The sequence below is a fragment of the Microtus ochrogaster genome, linkage group LG8, assembly GCF_000317375.1.
Source record: "Microtus ochrogaster isolate Prairie Vole_2 linkage group LG8, MicOch1.0, whole genome shotgun sequence".
Lineage (NCBI taxonomy): Eukaryota > Metazoa > Chordata > Mammalia > Rodentia > Cricetidae > Microtus > Microtus ochrogaster.
This window is the reverse complement of record NC_022033.1, coordinates 21,648,022-21,666,439: the sequence shown is the minus strand read 5'-3', so window position 1 is coordinate 21,666,439 and position 18,418 is coordinate 21,648,022. Positions and strand designations below refer to the sequence as shown.

The 18,418-nt window shown below is 49.8% G+C and overlaps 1 protein-coding gene across 15 annotated transcripts in view; it reads left to right on the top strand.

Moving 5' to 3' along the window:
* Epb41l1 (erythrocyte membrane protein band 4.1 like 1) overlaps positions 1–14,877 on the top strand; it is a 128,998-nt gene extending 114,121 nt beyond the window's left edge. For 13 of the 15 annotated variants that reach the window (XM_026787069.1, XM_026787068.1, XM_026787067.1 and 10 more), the window contains 6 exons: positions 1,873–1,953; positions 6,189–6,275; positions 7,071–7,154; positions 9,180–9,260; positions 9,553–9,675; positions 11,506–14,877. In XM_026787069.1, coding sequence (XP_026642870.1) covers positions 1,873–1,953; positions 6,189–6,275; positions 7,071–7,154; positions 9,180–9,260; positions 9,553–9,675; positions 11,506–11,514 — 465 coding nt within the window. In that variant the 3' untranslated portion in view covers positions 11,515–14,877. The remainder of the gene's footprint in view (positions 1–1,872; positions 1,954–6,188; positions 6,276–7,070; positions 7,155–9,179; positions 9,261–9,552; positions 9,676–11,505) is intronic. The other 2 variants (XM_026787064.1, XM_026787072.1) reach the window with 2 other exon arrangements.
* The last annotated feature ends 3,541 nt before the right edge of the window (positions 14,878–18,418 follow it).

The window sequence follows — 18,418 nt, the reverse complement described above, 5'->3', positions numbered from 1 at the left end:
TTGTAGACCAGGCTGGCCTCGAACTCACAGAGATCTGCCTGCCTCTGCCTCCCGAGTGCTGGGATTAAAGGCGTGCGCCACCACCGCCCGGCTTCCAGCATGTTTTTGTCCTGCTGCTCCGGCGTGCAAACTAACGGCTGTACAGGTGTCTCACGCCACGGGAGTATCATGAGCTGGGTCACCTTGGACAACCCGCTTGTCTTCTCCGACTCGCTTTGTTTTCGTAGCTTTTGTTTTAATGCAAAGTATAAAGAAACCAAAATGACCCCAAACCCCATAACCTGGCAGCTCTTTGTCATCAAAATGTCAGAAGACTGAGTGACATCGTTTTTTATGCTGTCGCGGGGGGGAAAATAGGTGTAATGGCCAACAGAGATATTTATATCTGCTTCTATTTAAAATTATTAGATCCGAGTCACCTCTGCCTTACACCACACCCTTTGCTCTCAGGTAGTTTAGAACTTACTCGTATGCACCTCTCCGTGTCTCTGTCTCTCTGCCACTCCCTCTGTCTCTCACCTCATGAGGACAGGGTTCCTACCAGCTACCCCAGGCTGGCCTCAGACTTACTGTGCAGCTGAGGATGACCTTGAACTTTTGATCCCTCTTGCTTCAGTCTCTCCGTGCTGGGGTTACAGGTTGCATCATATCCAATTGGTTGTGTTTTTGTTTTGTTTTGTTTTAACGGGGCCTGGGAGTTGAACCCAAGCTTCGTGCATGCTAAGCAAGCACTTTACCACCTGTGCTACGACCCCAGCCCTGTGTCCACTATTCCAAGTCTACTTAGGAAGCATGTCCTAACTTGTGTTTTATCTTCCATCACTGAACCCTGTGGTGGGTTTTATCCCTGCTAAAGTCTCCTTGTTCATGTTTCTTGGAGAACTTCTAAAAAGCACCAGTTTCTGTTGTAGTATAAAACACCATGGCCAAAAGCACCGAGAAGGAAAGGGTTTATTCGGGTTCACAGCTCTCAGGTCATGAGCCATCACTGAGGGAAGTCAAGGCAGGAATTTCAGGCAGGAGCCTGGAGGTGGGAACTGAAGCGAAGGCCATGGAGGAGCGCTGCTTCCTGGTTGCTCCTCATAACTTGCTCGGTCTGCTTTTCTTGTGGGTTTTTTTTTTTTTTTTTTTTTTGGTTTTTCAAGGCAGGAATTTCAGGCAGGAGCCTGGAGGTGGGAACTGAAGCGAAGGCCATGGAGGAGCGCTGCTTCCTGGTTGCTCCTCATAACTTGCTCGGTCTGCTTTTCTTGTGGGTTTTTTTTTTTTTTTTGGCATTGGTTTTTCAAGACAGGGTTTCTCTATGTAACGCTGGCTGTCCTGGAACTAGCTCTGTAGAATCAAGCTGATTTTGAACTTATAGAGATCGGCCTGCCTTTGTCTCCTGAATGCTGGGATTAAAGGTGTGAGCCACCACCACCCAGCTTCAGCCTTGTTCTTATACCATCCAGGACCAGCTGCCCAAGGATGGTTCTGCCTCCGGTGATCTGGGTCCTCCCACATCAGTCAAGAGAATGCCTGGAAGACTTGCCTACAGGCCAGTCTTGTGGAAGCATATTCCCAGTTGAGAATCCCTTTTCCCAAAATGACTCTAGCTTGTGTCAAGTTGACATAAAACCAACCAACATGCCATGTTAACTTCCCATGGGTCGCTAAATCAAAGCTTGGGTAGAATTCGTCAACTTGGATGTGGTCACCCTTCCTTTGTTCAGTAGCACAGTGAAATGGACCCTGTGAAGAGCCTTGGGGCCCTCTAAAGTGCTCCGTGACCACCCCCTCTGTGCACGCCCCCACTCACGAAGCTTATCACTTTGTAACTGGGACTGCCACAAGCCAGGTGACATAGTCTCTGATGCCTCCTCCTCTGCTTCGCAGGTTGATGGGGGTGCCCCCTTGGGGAAAGACTTCATGGTGACCCCCCCTTGCATCACCACAGAGACAGTCTCCACCACTATGGTAAGTGGGATCAGGCGATTCCTCTCTCTGACTCACCCCTCATTCCCCACAACAGCCAGAACTTGGCAGCTGTTTCAGGAAGATCTTAGCTGCCCTCATGGTGGTGAGACAGATGACTGGATTCCTGTTGTCTGGTTCCTTGGATGCCTTTGTACATAGCGTAGTCAGTCTTTGGTTTTCCAGATTGAATAACGTTGGGAGTGGAGTCCCAGAGTCGCAGTTATCCAGGCCCTCTCAGCCATGCAGGAGTAGAGGGAGGGTAGAATGGCCTGATTCTCGGCCTGCAGGAATCTTACAATACCAGGTGACTTTTACCTGCAGGTAGACATTAGCCTGAAAGCCCCACCCCACTCCTATCCTGACAGCAAACCCAAACCAGTCACCAGCAGTTTCAGAACACTTTCTCACTGTGACCAGTAGATGGCAGCAGTGAACCTGGGTTGGAAACACAGAGGTTTTGGATGCCTTCTAAAGGGACCTTGCAGCAGTGAACCTGGGTTGGAGGCGCAGAGGTTTTGGATGCCTTCTAAAGGGACCTTGCATAATTTGCTGTTTATTTGCTGTCTAACCAGTGACGTCCTTGGCTTCCAGTGTCCTCATCTATAAACAGGAGTCACCCCCTTCTGTGTGGCTCACAGCTTCTTATGAGACTCTAATGCAGTGGTTCCCAACCTTCCCGAGGCTGTGACTCTAACACAGTTCCTCATGTTTTGGCGACCCCAAAACCATAAAATTATTTCATTGCTACTTCATAACTGTAATCTTTCTACTGTTATGATTTACAATGTAAATATCTGATATGCGGAATATCTAATATGTGACCCTTGTGGAGGTCGAGACCCACAGGCTGAGAACCACTACTCCTCAGCCCGTAACAACGAAATCGAACAGACAGCATATTCTAACCAGGTTGTGGTGCCAGGCAGTCCCCAGAGATGTCTGACCTTTGGGTTATAAACTGTGGTATCCATTGTTCTTCCTTTGACATCCTTTACAAATGAGAAAACAAGTTCAGGGGGAAATAAAGGGATGAACCCAAGGTCACATGACCAATAAATCCCAGTTTAGCCTCAGGCACTCTGACACCAGAGCTCTCAGTTTCATTGGCGGTCGCTCTGCTCTGCCCCTGTCCTGACCTGTGTGAACATCAGCTTTATGGGTCTGGGGCTGCAGAGTGTAGCAATGTCTGATCCAGATATTTCCTGAGCTAGAGAGTTGTTTTTGAATGGCTTCCCTTGTTTGACCCCTGACTGACCTCTACCGGAGAAGATGGTTTAAGTCAGAGTACTCAGCAGGTGGGTTGTTTTAAGAAATCAGTCTCTACGATCAGTACTTTAAATCAGTCACCAGAGGGCACCATTTCCCTTGTGGGTCAGTTCTTGCTCTCTCCAAACCGTTACTCTGAGGCATTGAGATACTTGTAAGGAAACATTTAGCTTCCTCTTCCTGGTGAGTAGACAGCTACTCCATCCATTTCCTCATCCATCCATCCATCCGTCCATTTGTCCGGAAAACATTGATGAGTCTGCTGTCTGCCTAGCACAGGGACCCCGTGCTGCAGAGGCCCCCTGCCTACAGGATTCTTTGTTCAGTTGTCATCACAGTACCTGTCTGTATGTCCGTCTTGGGCATGCAATGATGAGCAAGGCCCAACCCTCACTTTGGGCAAGTCACCTGCATCTCCCAAACCCTTTACTTCCGTTTCTGTAAAGTGGGGTGGACACAATACAGCCTTTAAGGGCTCCTGCAAGCGTGAGCAAGTACCCTGTGCAGAGTCCCCGAGCACAGCCTGGCCTTGGTGTCCCCAGATGTCAGCTGCTGCTGTCTCTCTCCTGCCTTCATGGGACAGTACAACAGAGTTACCTTAGGGGCCACTGGGATAAAGCTGTGAGTGACGTCTCTGCTAGGAGGATCTGGGGAAGGTGTCACCCAGGCAGGGACAGGAGAGCTGTGAGTGAGGGATGGGTTGAGGTGTGGTCACAGGAGACTTCCAGCTGTAGAGAGCAGGCCTAGGGGCAGGAAGCACATCTGGCTGGTAGGTGTGTACAGGAAGAGGAGGGGGCGGTGGGGAGGGCTGCAAAGAAAGGCTGAACCAGAGCTTGAAGTGTTCCCAATGCCATGTAGGATGGTTTAAACTTTGTCCTGGGGACAGCAGGGCAATAGTGTTTCTAGAGTAGAAGCCTGTCATTAGCTGCGTGTGTTGGTTATGTTATCAGCTTGTGTGAGTGTGGCCTGGACCTTTAATAAATATTTATTGAATACGCACAATATTCGAGGTACTGTGAATCCAGTCCTGAAGGAGACAGCATCTCTAGCCCTGGGGCTCACGTTAGGCCAGAAAGAGAAGGTGGGAACCTGTCTGAGGGTTGCAGGTGTCCAGCAGGGGCACTGCCAGGGTTGAAGAAGGTAGGTGCCCCCGAGTTAGGGATTGGGGATCCTGGAGTAGGAAAGTGCAGTGTGTGGACACTGGTAGGATGCCCAGGAGACAGGACAGACGGATGGGCTGGGGACAGTGTTTACTGGCCAGTGGTGCTTACAGTGTGGTCCCAGGTGCCTGCAACAAAGGCATAGTCCCCCACCCTGCTCCAAAGCTCCTAATTCAGAAACTCGGGGATCCTAGGAGTCTGTGTTCACAAGCCCTCTCGGTGATGCCCCTTGGGGTAGTGTGAGGGGAGTGTAATGCTTGTGTTAGGTTCAAGCAACCAGTTCTACTCTAGGTCTGACCAGTGTGAGACAGGGAAAGGCTCAGGAGATGATTGGTTTTGAAGATTTAGGGTTCAAGATCTGGGCTACAGGTAGGATAGGAGACTGTGGCACCAGAGAGGCAGTAGAAATCCCTGGGTATCTGCAGGTGGATGGAGGGGAACCCCTGAGGAGAGATGCAGAGGGGGTGCCTTGCCTAGGGAGAGGAACTGCTTCCTTGAGTTGGGAGATGGTTCTGGCTATGAATATAGCCAGCTTGGGAGGGGGGAGCACCTGGGTTTTAAACAACCTGTGTCATATTTACTGGCTCCTGTTTCCACCATGAAGATGGAGAGGAGCCGTGGATGCTGGCCTCAGGACAAGAGGGAAGACAGAGAATCAGAAGCTGTATGTGAGCATAGTCTGAGAGACAGAAGGACCCAAGGGGAGCTGGTGTCTGTTGACTAAGCGAGAGAAAGAAAACACTGCTAGAAATGGCCTTATAGTCTGGGACCCAAAATGTAGGGAATGCGTCTCAGGATAGTGTGCCAAGTGACCTGGTCACCGACAGGGCAGGAGCAGGTGTGGCAGAGGCTCTGTCCTCCCCCCGTGCTGTGGCAGGAAGACAGCAGTCTAGGTCCTTGCCATGCACAGACCAAGACATTCCATTTAGCTGAGAAACTCATAGCCAAGCTGAGCTGGAGACTATGCAGACATGAGAGACAGCAAAAAGACCCTCAGTGTCCCTTGGCCAGATACAGGACACCAAGTTCAGTGACAATTCCAGGGAGCTCTAGCAGTTAGAATCTAGAATAAGGCCAGGGGAGCTGGCTCAAGAGTGACAGTTCCGAGGGCAGAATGCTGGTTTGGACCACAAGCACCTGGCAGCCGTGGAGGCTGCCCAGCTGGGAGTTGACTCCTGGTTCCACCACTGTCGTGCTGTAGAACGTGAACAAGACACATACTATGTGTCCCCTGTAGGATAGGACTGCTGCCAGGGATTGCCTTCAGTGGCTACGAAGGTTGAATGAGTCACACGCATGCACGTACCTGGTGAATGCCCAGTGCCTGGCAGGTCCCGGGAAGTACCTACGTGGTTCATCCACCTGCACTCCTGCATCTACCAACAGCTTCTGGTTTACAAACCGCCTTTCCCTATATTCTCCTTACAAGGGCTCCAGAGGAATAGACAAAGGTCCTTTTCCACAGACAGTAGGGAGGGGGTGGCTCTGCCTCAAGGTTCACAGCAGGTCCAGGACAAGAGCCTGGGTGACCCAACTCCTTTTAGGGCTTCCAGAGAGCAATACTGTATCCTGTTCACCTTGGCATCCCTAATAGCAGAGATTCAGTAAATGTTTGCGGAGTGAGTGTGCAAGCAAGCATGCATGTGTGTGGGGGACTGAGCAAGGGAGGATGGAATGGGTGCCTCAGCTCTCTGCTTCTGTATTGCTTCTCAACCCTGTGGTGATGATGACCACATGGTCACATGCCCTGGCTCTCCTGGAGGCCTACTGACCTGAGACCTGGCCATCTGAGCACTATTGTCTCCCCAGGAGAACAGTCTCAAGTCCGGGAAGGGGGCAGCTGCCATGATCCCCGGCCCACAGACGGTGGCCACGGAAATCCGTTCTCTTTCACCGGTAAGTAGGCAGGAACAGCTCAGGCTAGGGGACTCGGAGCCGGGCATGCGGGCACACAGCCACAGCAAGTGCAGTGAGGGGCCAGGGGACTCGGAGCTGAGTGTGCCAGTACGCAGCCACAGCAAGTGTGGTGAGGCGCTCAGTACCATTTCAAATGCCCACATGCTCCCCAAGGTGCCCATCAGCACCCCCCCCATGTAACCAAAGCATTGTTATCAGGCTGAGGGTAAACAGGACACATACACACACACACACACACACACACACACTGCTGTGTCAGTTTATAAAGCAGTAAGAGCAGGGAGTTAGGAGTCCAGAGGCTTGGTTCTAGGCTGACTCTGTTGGTGACCGCCCCACCGGTGACCCTGAATCTGTCGTTAGAGGTCTTTTCTGATACTTTCATTATCTGTTTGTTGTTCTCAATACCTAGTCCAGAGAGAGCATGTTCCTGCCTATGACAGGACGAGCTCCTGGGGCCTCTGTCTGCTGCCTGGATCCATCTGGTCATTTTTCTAGGATTCTTCCATTCTAGGCTGTTGTTAGGATGCTGGACCTTAGGGATTCATCTAAGAGTTACAGATGCCTGATGCCTGGGTTTGGAAATGTTCTAGGTCTAGATGTGGAAAGATTCTGGTATTGTATAGGAATGAATGATAGTTCAAAGCATCTTTCCATCCCTGCTTCACCTTCGCGGGCCCCTGCTTCTCCCTGGGAAATTTTCCCTAGCCCTGCCTGCTCCTTCAGAGCCCAGTGCCCTGACCTGACCCCCGGGGTGGGGGTGGTTATATTCTGCAGATCATCGGGAAAGATGTCCTCACCAGCACCTACGGCGCCACTGCGGAAACACTCTCAACCTCCACCACCACCCATGTCACCAAAGTGAGTAGCAGCAGGCTCCCGGGCCCCAGCGGGCTCCCGGGCCCCAGCGGGCTCCAGGGCCCCAGTGGCTGTAGGTGGGAAGGTCACTACCATGCTGACCCCTGGCTCCTCATTCTCTAAGGAGGACCTCGGCCAGTTTTGGAGTGCGCTGCCCTGTGTTACTGTTGTCTGGGAGTAGGCCTTGCACACGGCGTTGGCAGCTAACCCGTGGGGTCAGATGTTCTCTCCAAACAATGATGTCTGCCTCTTACAGGCCTTGAGAGCCAGGAGAGTTCAGAAGAGTGATGTGCGGGAAGCTCCCCAAAGCCAGACAGTGTCATTTGGAAAAAGTCGCTGTTTGCCAGGCCTGATAGTACAAGCCTCTAGTAGCCCAGCTACCTAGAAAGCTGGTGTGGAACTGAATGTCCAGGGCAGCCTGGGCAACGTAATGGGCACTTGTTTCAAAACAGAAAGTGAAGAGGAATGGAGATATTTCTCGATGGTATAGTCATTGTCCTGTCCTCCCTGCTGGCCCACTTACCCAAAACAAGAGAGAGAAGAGAATGGAGTTTGAGGAGGGTCCTGGGACTCTCTGCAGAGCACCTGAGGGTACAGCAACCAGGAGGCATGCTATGCTAGCAGGAGGGGCAGAGACGCTGGGTGTTTACCTCTTCGTAAAGCAAAAGCTAAGTGACCATCAACCTTCCTGGACTTTCAGGCTGCTGGAGGAGGTGTGTTTGTAGGAAACCAGGAAGCAGTGTGTAGATAGGGGACTGAGAAATTAGGATGCCCTTGGAGCAAGGAAGTGCAGAGTGGGGGCAGACAAGATAGGCACCAGACCCTGGGGCTGATTTGATCATGGAGGATCCTAGTCACGAGGAAATGTAACTGTAGTGACTCAGTGGAGATAGGCTCCCTGGAGCTGTCTGTCTGTCTGATAGGTGTGGTGAGGTAGAGGAAGGAGAACTAAGGCCTGGACTGAGGTCTTGAGCCAAGGGGAAGTTGGAAGAGAACAGGACAGAGGAGGAAGGCATTCCTAGGGGCCATCAGCTGTGACAGCTAGGCAACTAGGAAGGGTTGAGAAGGAGCCTGTAGCAAGTGCACAGCTGAGCCGCCAGGGAGAACGGAAGAGGCCCAGCCATGACTGGAGCCTGAGGAGCCAGGCTGAGCCCTGGGGATTGAGTTGAAGGTCCAGCTGACCCACAGAAGGGAAAGTGGTTGATAACACTCGCCTGCAACTTTGTAGCATTGTCACCTTGTCACATCTCCCAGGAAGCAACCTCTCGAAACACCTGAGAGAATGGGAATCCTCACACGGCACACCCAACAGTGTACGGCTCAGGAAACTCTCCTCTGTACCTCACCACTCAGGGGCCCCTTTGGTTCACCCTTGCCTCCCTGCAGCTAGGCTTTTCCTTGGTCACATCCTCCTTGGACATGCCAAACAGTTAGGGCCCCCCACCCCACCCTCTACTTCAAAGCCCCACTCCTTGAGAAAACCGGAGAGGCAGTAAAGTATCTTCATAGGATTGTTCCAAGTCTTTTCAGGTAGAATCTTGTCTCCAGGTCATTGAAGGTAGAACCTTGTCACCATTCACATTCCATTCATGTGCTCATTCAACAGATCTACATTCAGCACTGCCAGGTCAGGTGGGGAAAGGTGCGGGGTGAAGGGACACTGGGGTCATCAAAGTACAAGCCCCCCTCTCCAGGTCTTGGAGTCTGGAGAGGTGAGCGAGGCCATGTGCACATAGGTCAGCACCATGCAGAGGCCCAAAACCATAAGAGATATAGACTCAGTGCTTAAGGAAGGCCGGGACAGGAAGCCCTGGGACCCTGCCAACCAGGGAGCAGCGTCTGAACTGGGTGTGGGAGTCATAAATGGAACAGTTCGAGAGCTGGGAGTGATGACAAACTGAAGTCCTCAAACTAGAAGAGAATATTGAGGAGGGCAGGAAAGACTGGTCGACGTGTATAGGTCTGTCACAGCTGACCTAAGAGGGACCTCGCCTTTCTCTCCCCGGTCCTCTCCTTCTCTCTCCACAGACTGTGAAAGGAGGGTTTTCTGAGACAAGGATCGAGAAGCGAATCATCATTACTGGAGACGAAGATGTCGATCAAGACCAGGTACAGGGCTGGGAGAAGTATTTCCAGGGCACAGCCCAGTATCCAGTCCCTCCTATAATGGTGACCTATAGGGGGTACCCTTCCGAGCAGAGAAGGTGTCCACCCCTTGCTGACCCCCAAGAAGGGGCATTGAATGGAGACCGGAAGATTCCAACTCTAGTTCTTGTCCTCTGACTGTTTGACTTGGCCCCTCCTGGGCCTCAGTTTCCCCAGCTGTGCAGTAGGGGCTTGTGTTCAGTTTCTCCCATAGGCACTATTCTGTGGTACCTCACTATGCTTTTCTGCCCACCAGGCCCTGGCTTTGGCCATCAAGGAAGCCAAACTACAGCATCCAGACATGCTGGTAACCAAAGCTGTTGTCTACAGAGAAACAGACCCATCCCCGGAGGAGAGGGACAAGAAGCCACAGGTACAGGTCTGGAGCTCAGCAGTGTGGGAGGGAGGAGGAAGCAGTAAAAAGATTCTTGGGAAGCCAGATGGTGGTGATGCACACCTTTAATCCCGGTACTTAGGAGGCAGAGGCAGGTGGATCTCTGAGTTCAAGGCCAGCCTGGTCTACAAAGTGAGTTCCAGGACAGCCTCTTTCTACCTTTTTTTGGAGCTATGTTTTGCTATATCCTGTGTTTTATCAGCTGACAGGTACCAGCAATTCTAGTAGTATTTGTTGCTCTTATTCATAGGGTGCTTACACTGTGCCAGGCACCAAGCTTTGTACTGTCTGCTCATTCATTTTAAAAGTAAGGAAACAGATGCTCAGAGACCTTAACTGGCTTGCCCATAGCTACGGTGCTGGGAACATGAAGAACTGATTAGAATCTAAACCTAATGTGTTAGACTCCAGAGCCATCTATGTTCCTCACCACGCTGACTTCCCATATCTCTGACTCATAGAGACCATGTATGTATGGTAATTACCATAGTGCCTGGCACACAGTAAATATTCCATAACAGTCACTACTGTCGTTATGGTGGTAAGCTATCAATGGCTGTCCTAAGCCAAGAAGAATGAATTATTATGCACAGTATTATTTAGGTCCCCCTGGCCAGGGTTAAATAGCTTCTTACGGTCATAGAGCTGATGATGGGAGGACTTGAAACGCTGTGATTGTCCCTGCCTGGAATCCCAGCTCTTAGGAATGTCAGGAAGGAAGATATTGCAGTCAAGGGCAGCCTGGCATCCCCTCAGAGAGGATCTGTCTCCTGAACACCGCCAGCAAGAGAACAGCATTCACCTGGCTGCCTATAGCTTCCTCACCTTCCCAGGGTTACCTGTGCAGGGGAGGGGGTTGACCTGCTTCAAAATAGGAACCTCGGGTTCTCACCGTCATCCTGCCACCAACCTGCTAAGCCATCAACCTTCTGGGCATGAGTTTTCCTCTCAGTCAGCTGACCAAAGAAGGACTCTTTTATGACACTTTGATTATACCGAATCCTATGTGAGTCAGGGAGGCTGTTCTTTGTACAAAGTGGTTTTGAGTAGTCGCCAATGGTGAAGATAGGGAAATGGTAGCCTTTACTGTTGGGGAAATGGGGCAAGAGCTATGATGACGTGGGTATAGCAACAAGGCCTCTACTCATTCAGCGCTCCTGTATCTAGGCCCCCTCTGTGGTGCCTCTCTACCTGTGGAAGGCAGGTCCCATTTTCTAGAGAAACTGATGGAAGCTAAGAGAGGTTGAGACACTCTCCCACACTTACAGAGCAGACAGGCCAGGGGTGGGGTTTGAACTCAGGAATCGTTACTGCAAAGTCCATGCTCTTAAATTCTGAGTTCTGTAGGTAACCCTTAGTTGGAATCCAGACCCTGGTTTTTTCTTTAGGCTGTCTGCCATTTAATCTGCAGGCCTCAGCAGGCTCATGGGGAGTAGAAGACCTGCAGCCAGGGAAAAACAGCCCCAGAACTGAGAAGAGCAAGGGAGCACAGTAAAATGGCGGTGACCAGGTGTCTCCACATCATTAAAGGACAATTTAAAACATTTTCAGACCAAAGCAAAAGATATTGCCTCCTCAGGATCAAACACGCAGATGCACAGGGATTCTGGAGTTAGTGCATGTGTGCCATTCCTTAGCTGCCACCAGTAAGTGCATAGCCTTGGATAAGTCACTCCTTCTGGGCTACAATGCAGGGCAAACGGTAGCTAGGAAAACTGATGCTGTGTGTTTGAAGGCAAGTGGCTAAAGTAACTAATTTCCTTTATCTTCCTTCCTTTGTACCCATCACCCTGCTCCCCTGCTTCTGGCACCCAGGAATCCTGACCTCTGTGAAGAGATGCTGGCATGTCTGGTCCAACCCAAGCCAGAGAACCATTAAGAAGGGGCCTTCATTCTGGATTCTCCGACAACACCAACATCCCAGCTGCGACGTACTGTCACTGATGAGAGACTGGGAAGGGAAAGCATATATATAGATATATATAGATATAGATATATATATAGGAAACACCGCGTCCTTGCACTGCTCTGGGGCTGGCGGAGCTGTCAGCTGATGGCAACAACCGACATCTGCAGCAACCTTGATTTCCTTTGCAGACAAATTGAATTGGTGGGAATTTTTTTTTTCAGGAAAATATGTAACAATCATAATCTCTTGTTCCTTGGCCCCTTTCTCCTGCCAAACTACAAAAGCAGACCATGATGATTGTAGATGTCCCCTTGAACCTCGGCTGCACACACTCCAGGATGGGCGAGCACCCCGTTTGTTCTCCCCAGCCTCTGTTGCTCCCTCTAATGCGAAGGAAGAAAAATAAGATCACGCAGCGAAGCAAGAGAAGTCACAGCCGCAAGACACGCACAGTCCACTGTTTTCCAAGAGAAAAAGAATGGAAGTCTCCCACTTGGAGGAGGAGGGGGAGGAACGCTCGGTTGTTATTTTCCGGGTCTTGATACTGGGCTGTAACATCCGCTCTCTGTCCTTCTGCCCTCCCCACTTCACCCTTGACCTCTGCTCATCTTGTCTCCATTTTCTGTCTCAGCTCCCTCCTGCCTCTCCCCCCGACCCTCCTCTTCTGTGTCCTGGTCCAGCTGAGGGCCACTGCGGATGACTCTCATTGGAAGAAAAAGAGACAACGAGAGCAAAAGGAAGCCATGGGAAGGGAAGTAGACATTGTATGTTTCCGGTTTCTCATGATGGAGGTGCAGCTCATAGAAGATTGTATGACTGTGATTTTAAGTTATGTATATTACATGTAACAGGAAACAAATATTAAAATAAACTGTGCTGGTAAGTATGCAGCTGACATTTTCAAGTTATAATTACCTGACTGTGATGTATCCCAAGGTTCCTAGATCTTGCCAAACTGGCCCAGCCGAGGACACTGGACTCTGGGTGTGGCCGGCTCCCAGTAGGGCTGACAGATTCAGTGTAGTGAAACTGTGTGTGGTGTTTGTAACTGGGTGATTGGTGGGGAGACTGGGGGGCCCTCCATGAGAGGTGAAGGTTCGGCCAGAAGGAAACAACACAGATATAGTCCCGAACATGCCAGGCCAAGATGCCTTCTCCCCCAGCAGTAGCTGTCTGGGCCTGGGCTGTGCGCAGGCCTCTGCTGCTGAGGTCATAGGTTAGTCCTCCTAGCTCTGGGGGGGCTTGCCGTGGCTTTCAGTCCTCTTTCTGTTTTACTGTGACCAGGGTCTTTGTTTTGGTTTGTATTCCGCCATGTCTTGCCCTGCTCTTCACCTCCTTGTCACCGTCGGTTCTTCTCTTAAGGGAGGTGGTGCCCTGGCTGAAGTAGAGAGCAGCCCCTCTAACCTGGTTTTCTGAAATGCCCAACCAGTCTTCCCCCTCTGCCTCTTCCATCTTGTGAATCATGCTTTTTCCTCAGCTAAGGTAGCCGTGATAAAGAGGCCGTGAACACAGGAAAGGCCATGATAGGCCTTCTGCATGCTAGGCCATACTGCATTGCCAAAGGTGTCACCTATCCTAGAACGATATAGCAGGTATGAGGAAGTGTTGCCTACTGGCTCCATCTGCCTTAGACTCACTTGTAAAATGGCCTTGAGATGACAGGAGCCCTTGGGGAAAACCCAGCCACCAACTTGGCATTGCGCTCTGGCATATGCAGGCTCCTGGCTTGCTTGCCACGAGCAGTGTCCCTTTCTGAAGGAAATGTCCAACAGCAATCCCATTTCACTCCTAGTCTTGCTAAGGCAGTTCATACATTTATTCAACAAATGTTTATGAGTTGCCTGTTTGTGCCAGGCTCTGTTTTTAAGGTAGAAGGAGAAGCATGTGGGAGAAGGGGAATCTGGGACCGCCACCGGACAAGCCTGCCCCTAACCATAGCTGGCTTGTTTCAAAACAAGTTTCCACTCCCTCCATCTTTCAGAGGGCTTGGGCTAGATGCTCCCCCTTGGCCTGCTTATTAGTTTCTCCTAGGATGGACACCTTCCCTACCTATAGGTGCTGGCCTGACACAGGGCAAGCAGCTAGAACAGCTCTTCTCTGTGGCTGCTGAGAAGTAGAGCCAGGCTCTTAGACAGCAGAGTCAGCCATATGCCCTGGTGCGGGCTGGTAGGCCCACTCCACTCCAGTGTGACAGAGCATTCTCTCTGCTCCGGGCTCTTTGTCCATTCTTGGTGGAGAAGCCACAGAACCTCCTGCCTGCCCTTTAGAACCTGTAAGCTCCTGCTGCTTCTGAGCCAAGAGCAGGAATGGGTCTATCCCCTTGGAACTGGGCTCAGGCCTCCCCTGCCTCTGCAGGAACTCCATGGCCTGCACGCACTGGACGTACATACCTCAGAGGGAGGACCTTTGTTCAGAGGGTTGCACCTGCCCTGAACGTGGGCTACAGGGCGAGGAGAAAATGACCTGCTTAGCTTGTGGGGTGTTAGAATTTAGGGAGATACTTGCTCCATGGGTGTTCTGACCTTCTGCCCCCAGAGAGGCAGTCAGCACCCTGCCCAGGGAGGAGGGGACCTGCAAAACTCAAATCTAGGGAACTGTTTCCTTCCGTCCTCCACTCCATAGAGAATAAGGACGTTGTCTTGTCTGTCTTCAACCTATTTTTTTCTTTTTGCCTTTTTTTGGTGTGTGTGTGTGTGTCTCATCTCTGTCCAGTAGGCCAGGTAACAGAATGGGGGAAATTCTCAGAGAGCAGTCAGAGTTCTGGGTGACCGTCTAGATGCAGCTCCTAACTCACCATGTGACACCAGGCTACTTCATCCCACCTAACTAAAGGAGCAGGGTGAACTAGTTGCACCTAACTAAACGAGCAGGATGAACCAGTTACGCCTAAGCTAAACAAGCAGGGTAAACCAGTTGCGCCCTGAGCCTTTTTCCCACTCTGTGTCTCACACGCCTTTATTTTCCCGACTTTTGCTTTCTGTGGATCTTTTCCATGTGAAGGTACAGGAAGTGCCAGGACCTGTTTCAGTTTTTGAATCCTGCAAGCACATACCAAGACTGGCCTGAGATTGCATGAGCAACATCACTCTAAATATATATATATATTTTTTTTTTCAAAAAGCACCTTAACCAACCAACTGCAATGCTGTCGTGTTCCTTTTCACTCAGTCCCCTCTCCTCTGTCCCCACGCTCCCCACCTCAGTGCTCCGTGCTGTATGCGTGTGCTCTCTGTTCTTGTATACTCAATAAAAGTGAAATAAATGTGTTTGATGGCGAACCATGGACTCCCTCAGCCTCCCTTATCTCCCTCCTTTCTCTCTCCTCTCTGACCTTGGTGCTGGTACAAGTTGATATAGATCAGGAGTGGACACATCCCAATGTAGAACACGTTTTTTGTTTTGTTTTTGAGACAGGATTTGTTTTGTTTCTAAGACAGCATCTCACCATGAACTCAGAGATTCTCCTACCTCCACCGTCCTAGTGCTGAGACTAAAGTCATGCATCCAGCCAGGCTCTCATGTAGAACAATTTTAATCAACAAAGTCTGGAGTTCTTACTGTGGCCCAGGCCTTGGCTTAGGCTTTGTGGGCTCAATGGCACACAGAGCAAAGTCCTTACTGGTCAAGGGTTTTCTGTCCAGTGGAGGAAACAGTGAGACAGGAAAGATAGGTTAGAGAGATCAGCTCTAAGAAGGAAACGTGGAGGAAGAAGTGGAGGTCACTTTAACAAGGCCAAAGTTGAGAGTGTAGCTCAGTGTGTGCTTAGCATGTGTGAGGCTCTGTGTGTGATCCCCAACACCACAAAGGGGGAAACTGGTTAGCCAGTTAAGGACCTTCCTAAGGAAGTCATTTTTGAGCTTAATAAAGAGAAAGACCCAGTCAGGCGAAAACCTTGAATAAGAACTTTCTATGCAGAGGGTGGTGTAAGTATGTGGGTCCCAGGACCTGGAGCGGGGAGGCGTAGCATAATCCATCTGATAGAAAATCAACCCCGTCTATGGGAGCCTGGTAAACAACGTGCCCACAATCCTGCCACGTGCTTCACGTCGCCATGCCACCCATCATTGACTTAACTTTCTTTTAACTCACTTGGGAAACATTTAAGGAAGGAAATTAGGGGACTGGTGAGATGGCTCAGCAGGGAAAGACTTAGCTAAAGCACTTGCCATCAAGCCTGACGACCTGAGTTTGAAGCCCCAGCCCCTCATGGTGGAAGGAGAGGTCTGAGTCCTGCGAGTCCTCTGATCTTTACATGCACATCATGGCACACGTGCTTCCCTGGACAGACAGACGGCCATACACACACACACACACACACACACACACACACACACACACACACACACACACCATAAAATGTTAAAAAATAAAAGCAAAAATGGAGCTAGGGATGTAGCTTGCCTAGCATGCACTAGGCTTTAGGTTCAACCCGACAGTACTGCAAAAATTAATAATTTAAAAAAATTCCAAAGGTAAATAACTAGTGCCACTTGCCAAAGAAAAGCATGGCCACAGAAATACATGGGAAGGGTTGGGGCGTATAGGGAGTATGCTGGGGGTGGGTGGGAGTGGCGTAGCACTAGCCTGGGATGCACACAGCCTACCACTGAAAGAAAGCAATGAATAAAGATTAAAATTAAAATCACAATTATGTAAAAGCTAAATTCTTTTGGGTCACTTAGGGTACACATTCTACATTTTCTGTTTTATCCTGTCAAGAAAAGCACCACCTCACAAAACAAGTCTGTTTTGTTTTGTTTTGTTTTGTTTTTCAAGACAGGGTTTCTTTGTGTAGTGCTGGCTGTCCTGGAACTCACTCTATAGACCAGGCTGACCTCAACCTCAGAGATCTGCCTGCCTCTGCCTCCTGAGTGCTGGGATTAAAGGTGTGCCCCAACACTGCCCAGCCAAAACAAGTCTTTTTTGAGTTGAAGATATCTGTACATACCATCCTAAATACTTCTTAAAGCCTACATTCTGAACATCCTGTCATTCCAGAGACGATTACTGCTTTTCTCTGTAAAGCCAGTTCACTAAATGACACACAGTGACAAGAACCCGCTCTTCTCCAGAGTCCTGTTTGCTGTAAGAGGCAACGACCACAAGGAGCTCTGTGAATGTTTTCCAGACCTTTCCTTGTAGGTTACTTTTAGAATCCTGGAATAGGACTTAGTTTACAACCATTAGGACTCCGTGCCTCCTGGACCTGTCAAACTGGTTTCTCTGTTTCCAGGGAAAAACAGGGATAGTTTAAATCCTTGTTTTTCTCAGCTTGGGTTGAAGAGGGTAATGAAGCAATTTCTAGACACATTTTTTTGGTCACAGTTGTCTAGTGTTCTATGAATTGGAGTCTGGGTTTGCTGCCTAACTTCTCCCAAAGTACAGGACAGCTATCTTCAACTAAGAATTACCTGACCCCAAATGCCCATGGTGCCAAAGTTGAGAAATTGTGATTTGGATGAACATAGTTCACAAAGTTGGATTCCCAGGCCACCATCTTCATATCACACAACTTTTGTTGTTAAATGCCCCGAGTCTCTGAAAAGATGCTGAAGCCATCTGAACAGAAGCCCAGAGACAACACTACAGAGCTCAGCTCTGAAGATGTCAGTGGAGAGGGGAGGGGGTGGAGGGAAGGGGAGGGAAGAGGACGAAGCTGAGCTGCTTCCCAAGGAAAATGGGACTGACAGGGCGGGTTGAGATTGATGTGCCTGATGGTGAACATCGCCTCTGGGCAACCTTGTGGCAGCTCAATGTAATTAACCATGATTGCCCATCTAGCCTGGTCTGAGATGATTCAGTCTCCTACGAGATGAACTGTGAAATTGTGAGAGGGACATATGGATGGATTCAGCTGTCACTGGGGAAGTATGATAGACAAGGAACAGCAGCACAGGGACCAGGACTCCAGCTAAATCATGTTTTACACCCTGGTCCTGCACTCTCGGGGTCTAGGCTCCTCTTTGAACCTCAGCTTTCCTTTATTGATTGAAAATGCTAATTACCAAATTTTCATCCCCATCCTGTGTCATTCTTCCCTCTTAGAATTGTAGCGCCAGCAAGAAGACACATTGAACAGCAAGGGAGACTCATTCTTGGTTAGGAACAGAAATAGGAAATAGATCAACCTCTTGACCTATCTGGGCGGAAGAGATGCAGGTATAGTGCAAAAGAAATGAGGCCAGTAAAGGGGTCGGGGGACTCCTAATCTTTCCGGGAATGGAAGGGGCTTTCCAGGAATTTGGGCATGCTTTTGTGGTTCCTTTTAGTTGACGACTGTCATAGCGCCAGAGTATGGCACTCAAAAGGCAGACAGGAGACAATGAAGTTGGAGGCGATTTGTCTTTTGCTCTCTCTCTCTCTCTCTCTCTCTCTCTCTCTCTCTCTCTCTCTTTCTCTTACCTGTCAGCCATCTTAAATTTCAACCGATTTTGGTAAACTAACCTGAAGAAGAGATTGGAGGTCTTTAGAAATCCTGTCTTCAAAGATAAACAAGATCACAACAGGGTAGAAAATCAGGCAGCTAAAGTCAGCAGTACAAGATTAGGGAGGGTGGCATACTGGCTATGGTTCTGTAAAGGTTAGAAACAGTGTCCAAGTGGTGTACCCTGTGAATTTGGGTGCTGTTTAGCTAGTCTCCATCACATAAGGCAATTCTTTGCAATTCATGACATATATCTCCTAATGACTCTGGGACCTAGCACAAGGTCAGACCCACAAATGGTCATTTACTGTACCACATTATTAGTAGTCGGTAATTAATACACAATGTATCTAAGACAACTAACTATGGACTAGGTTCTAAAGAAATGGTGAAGA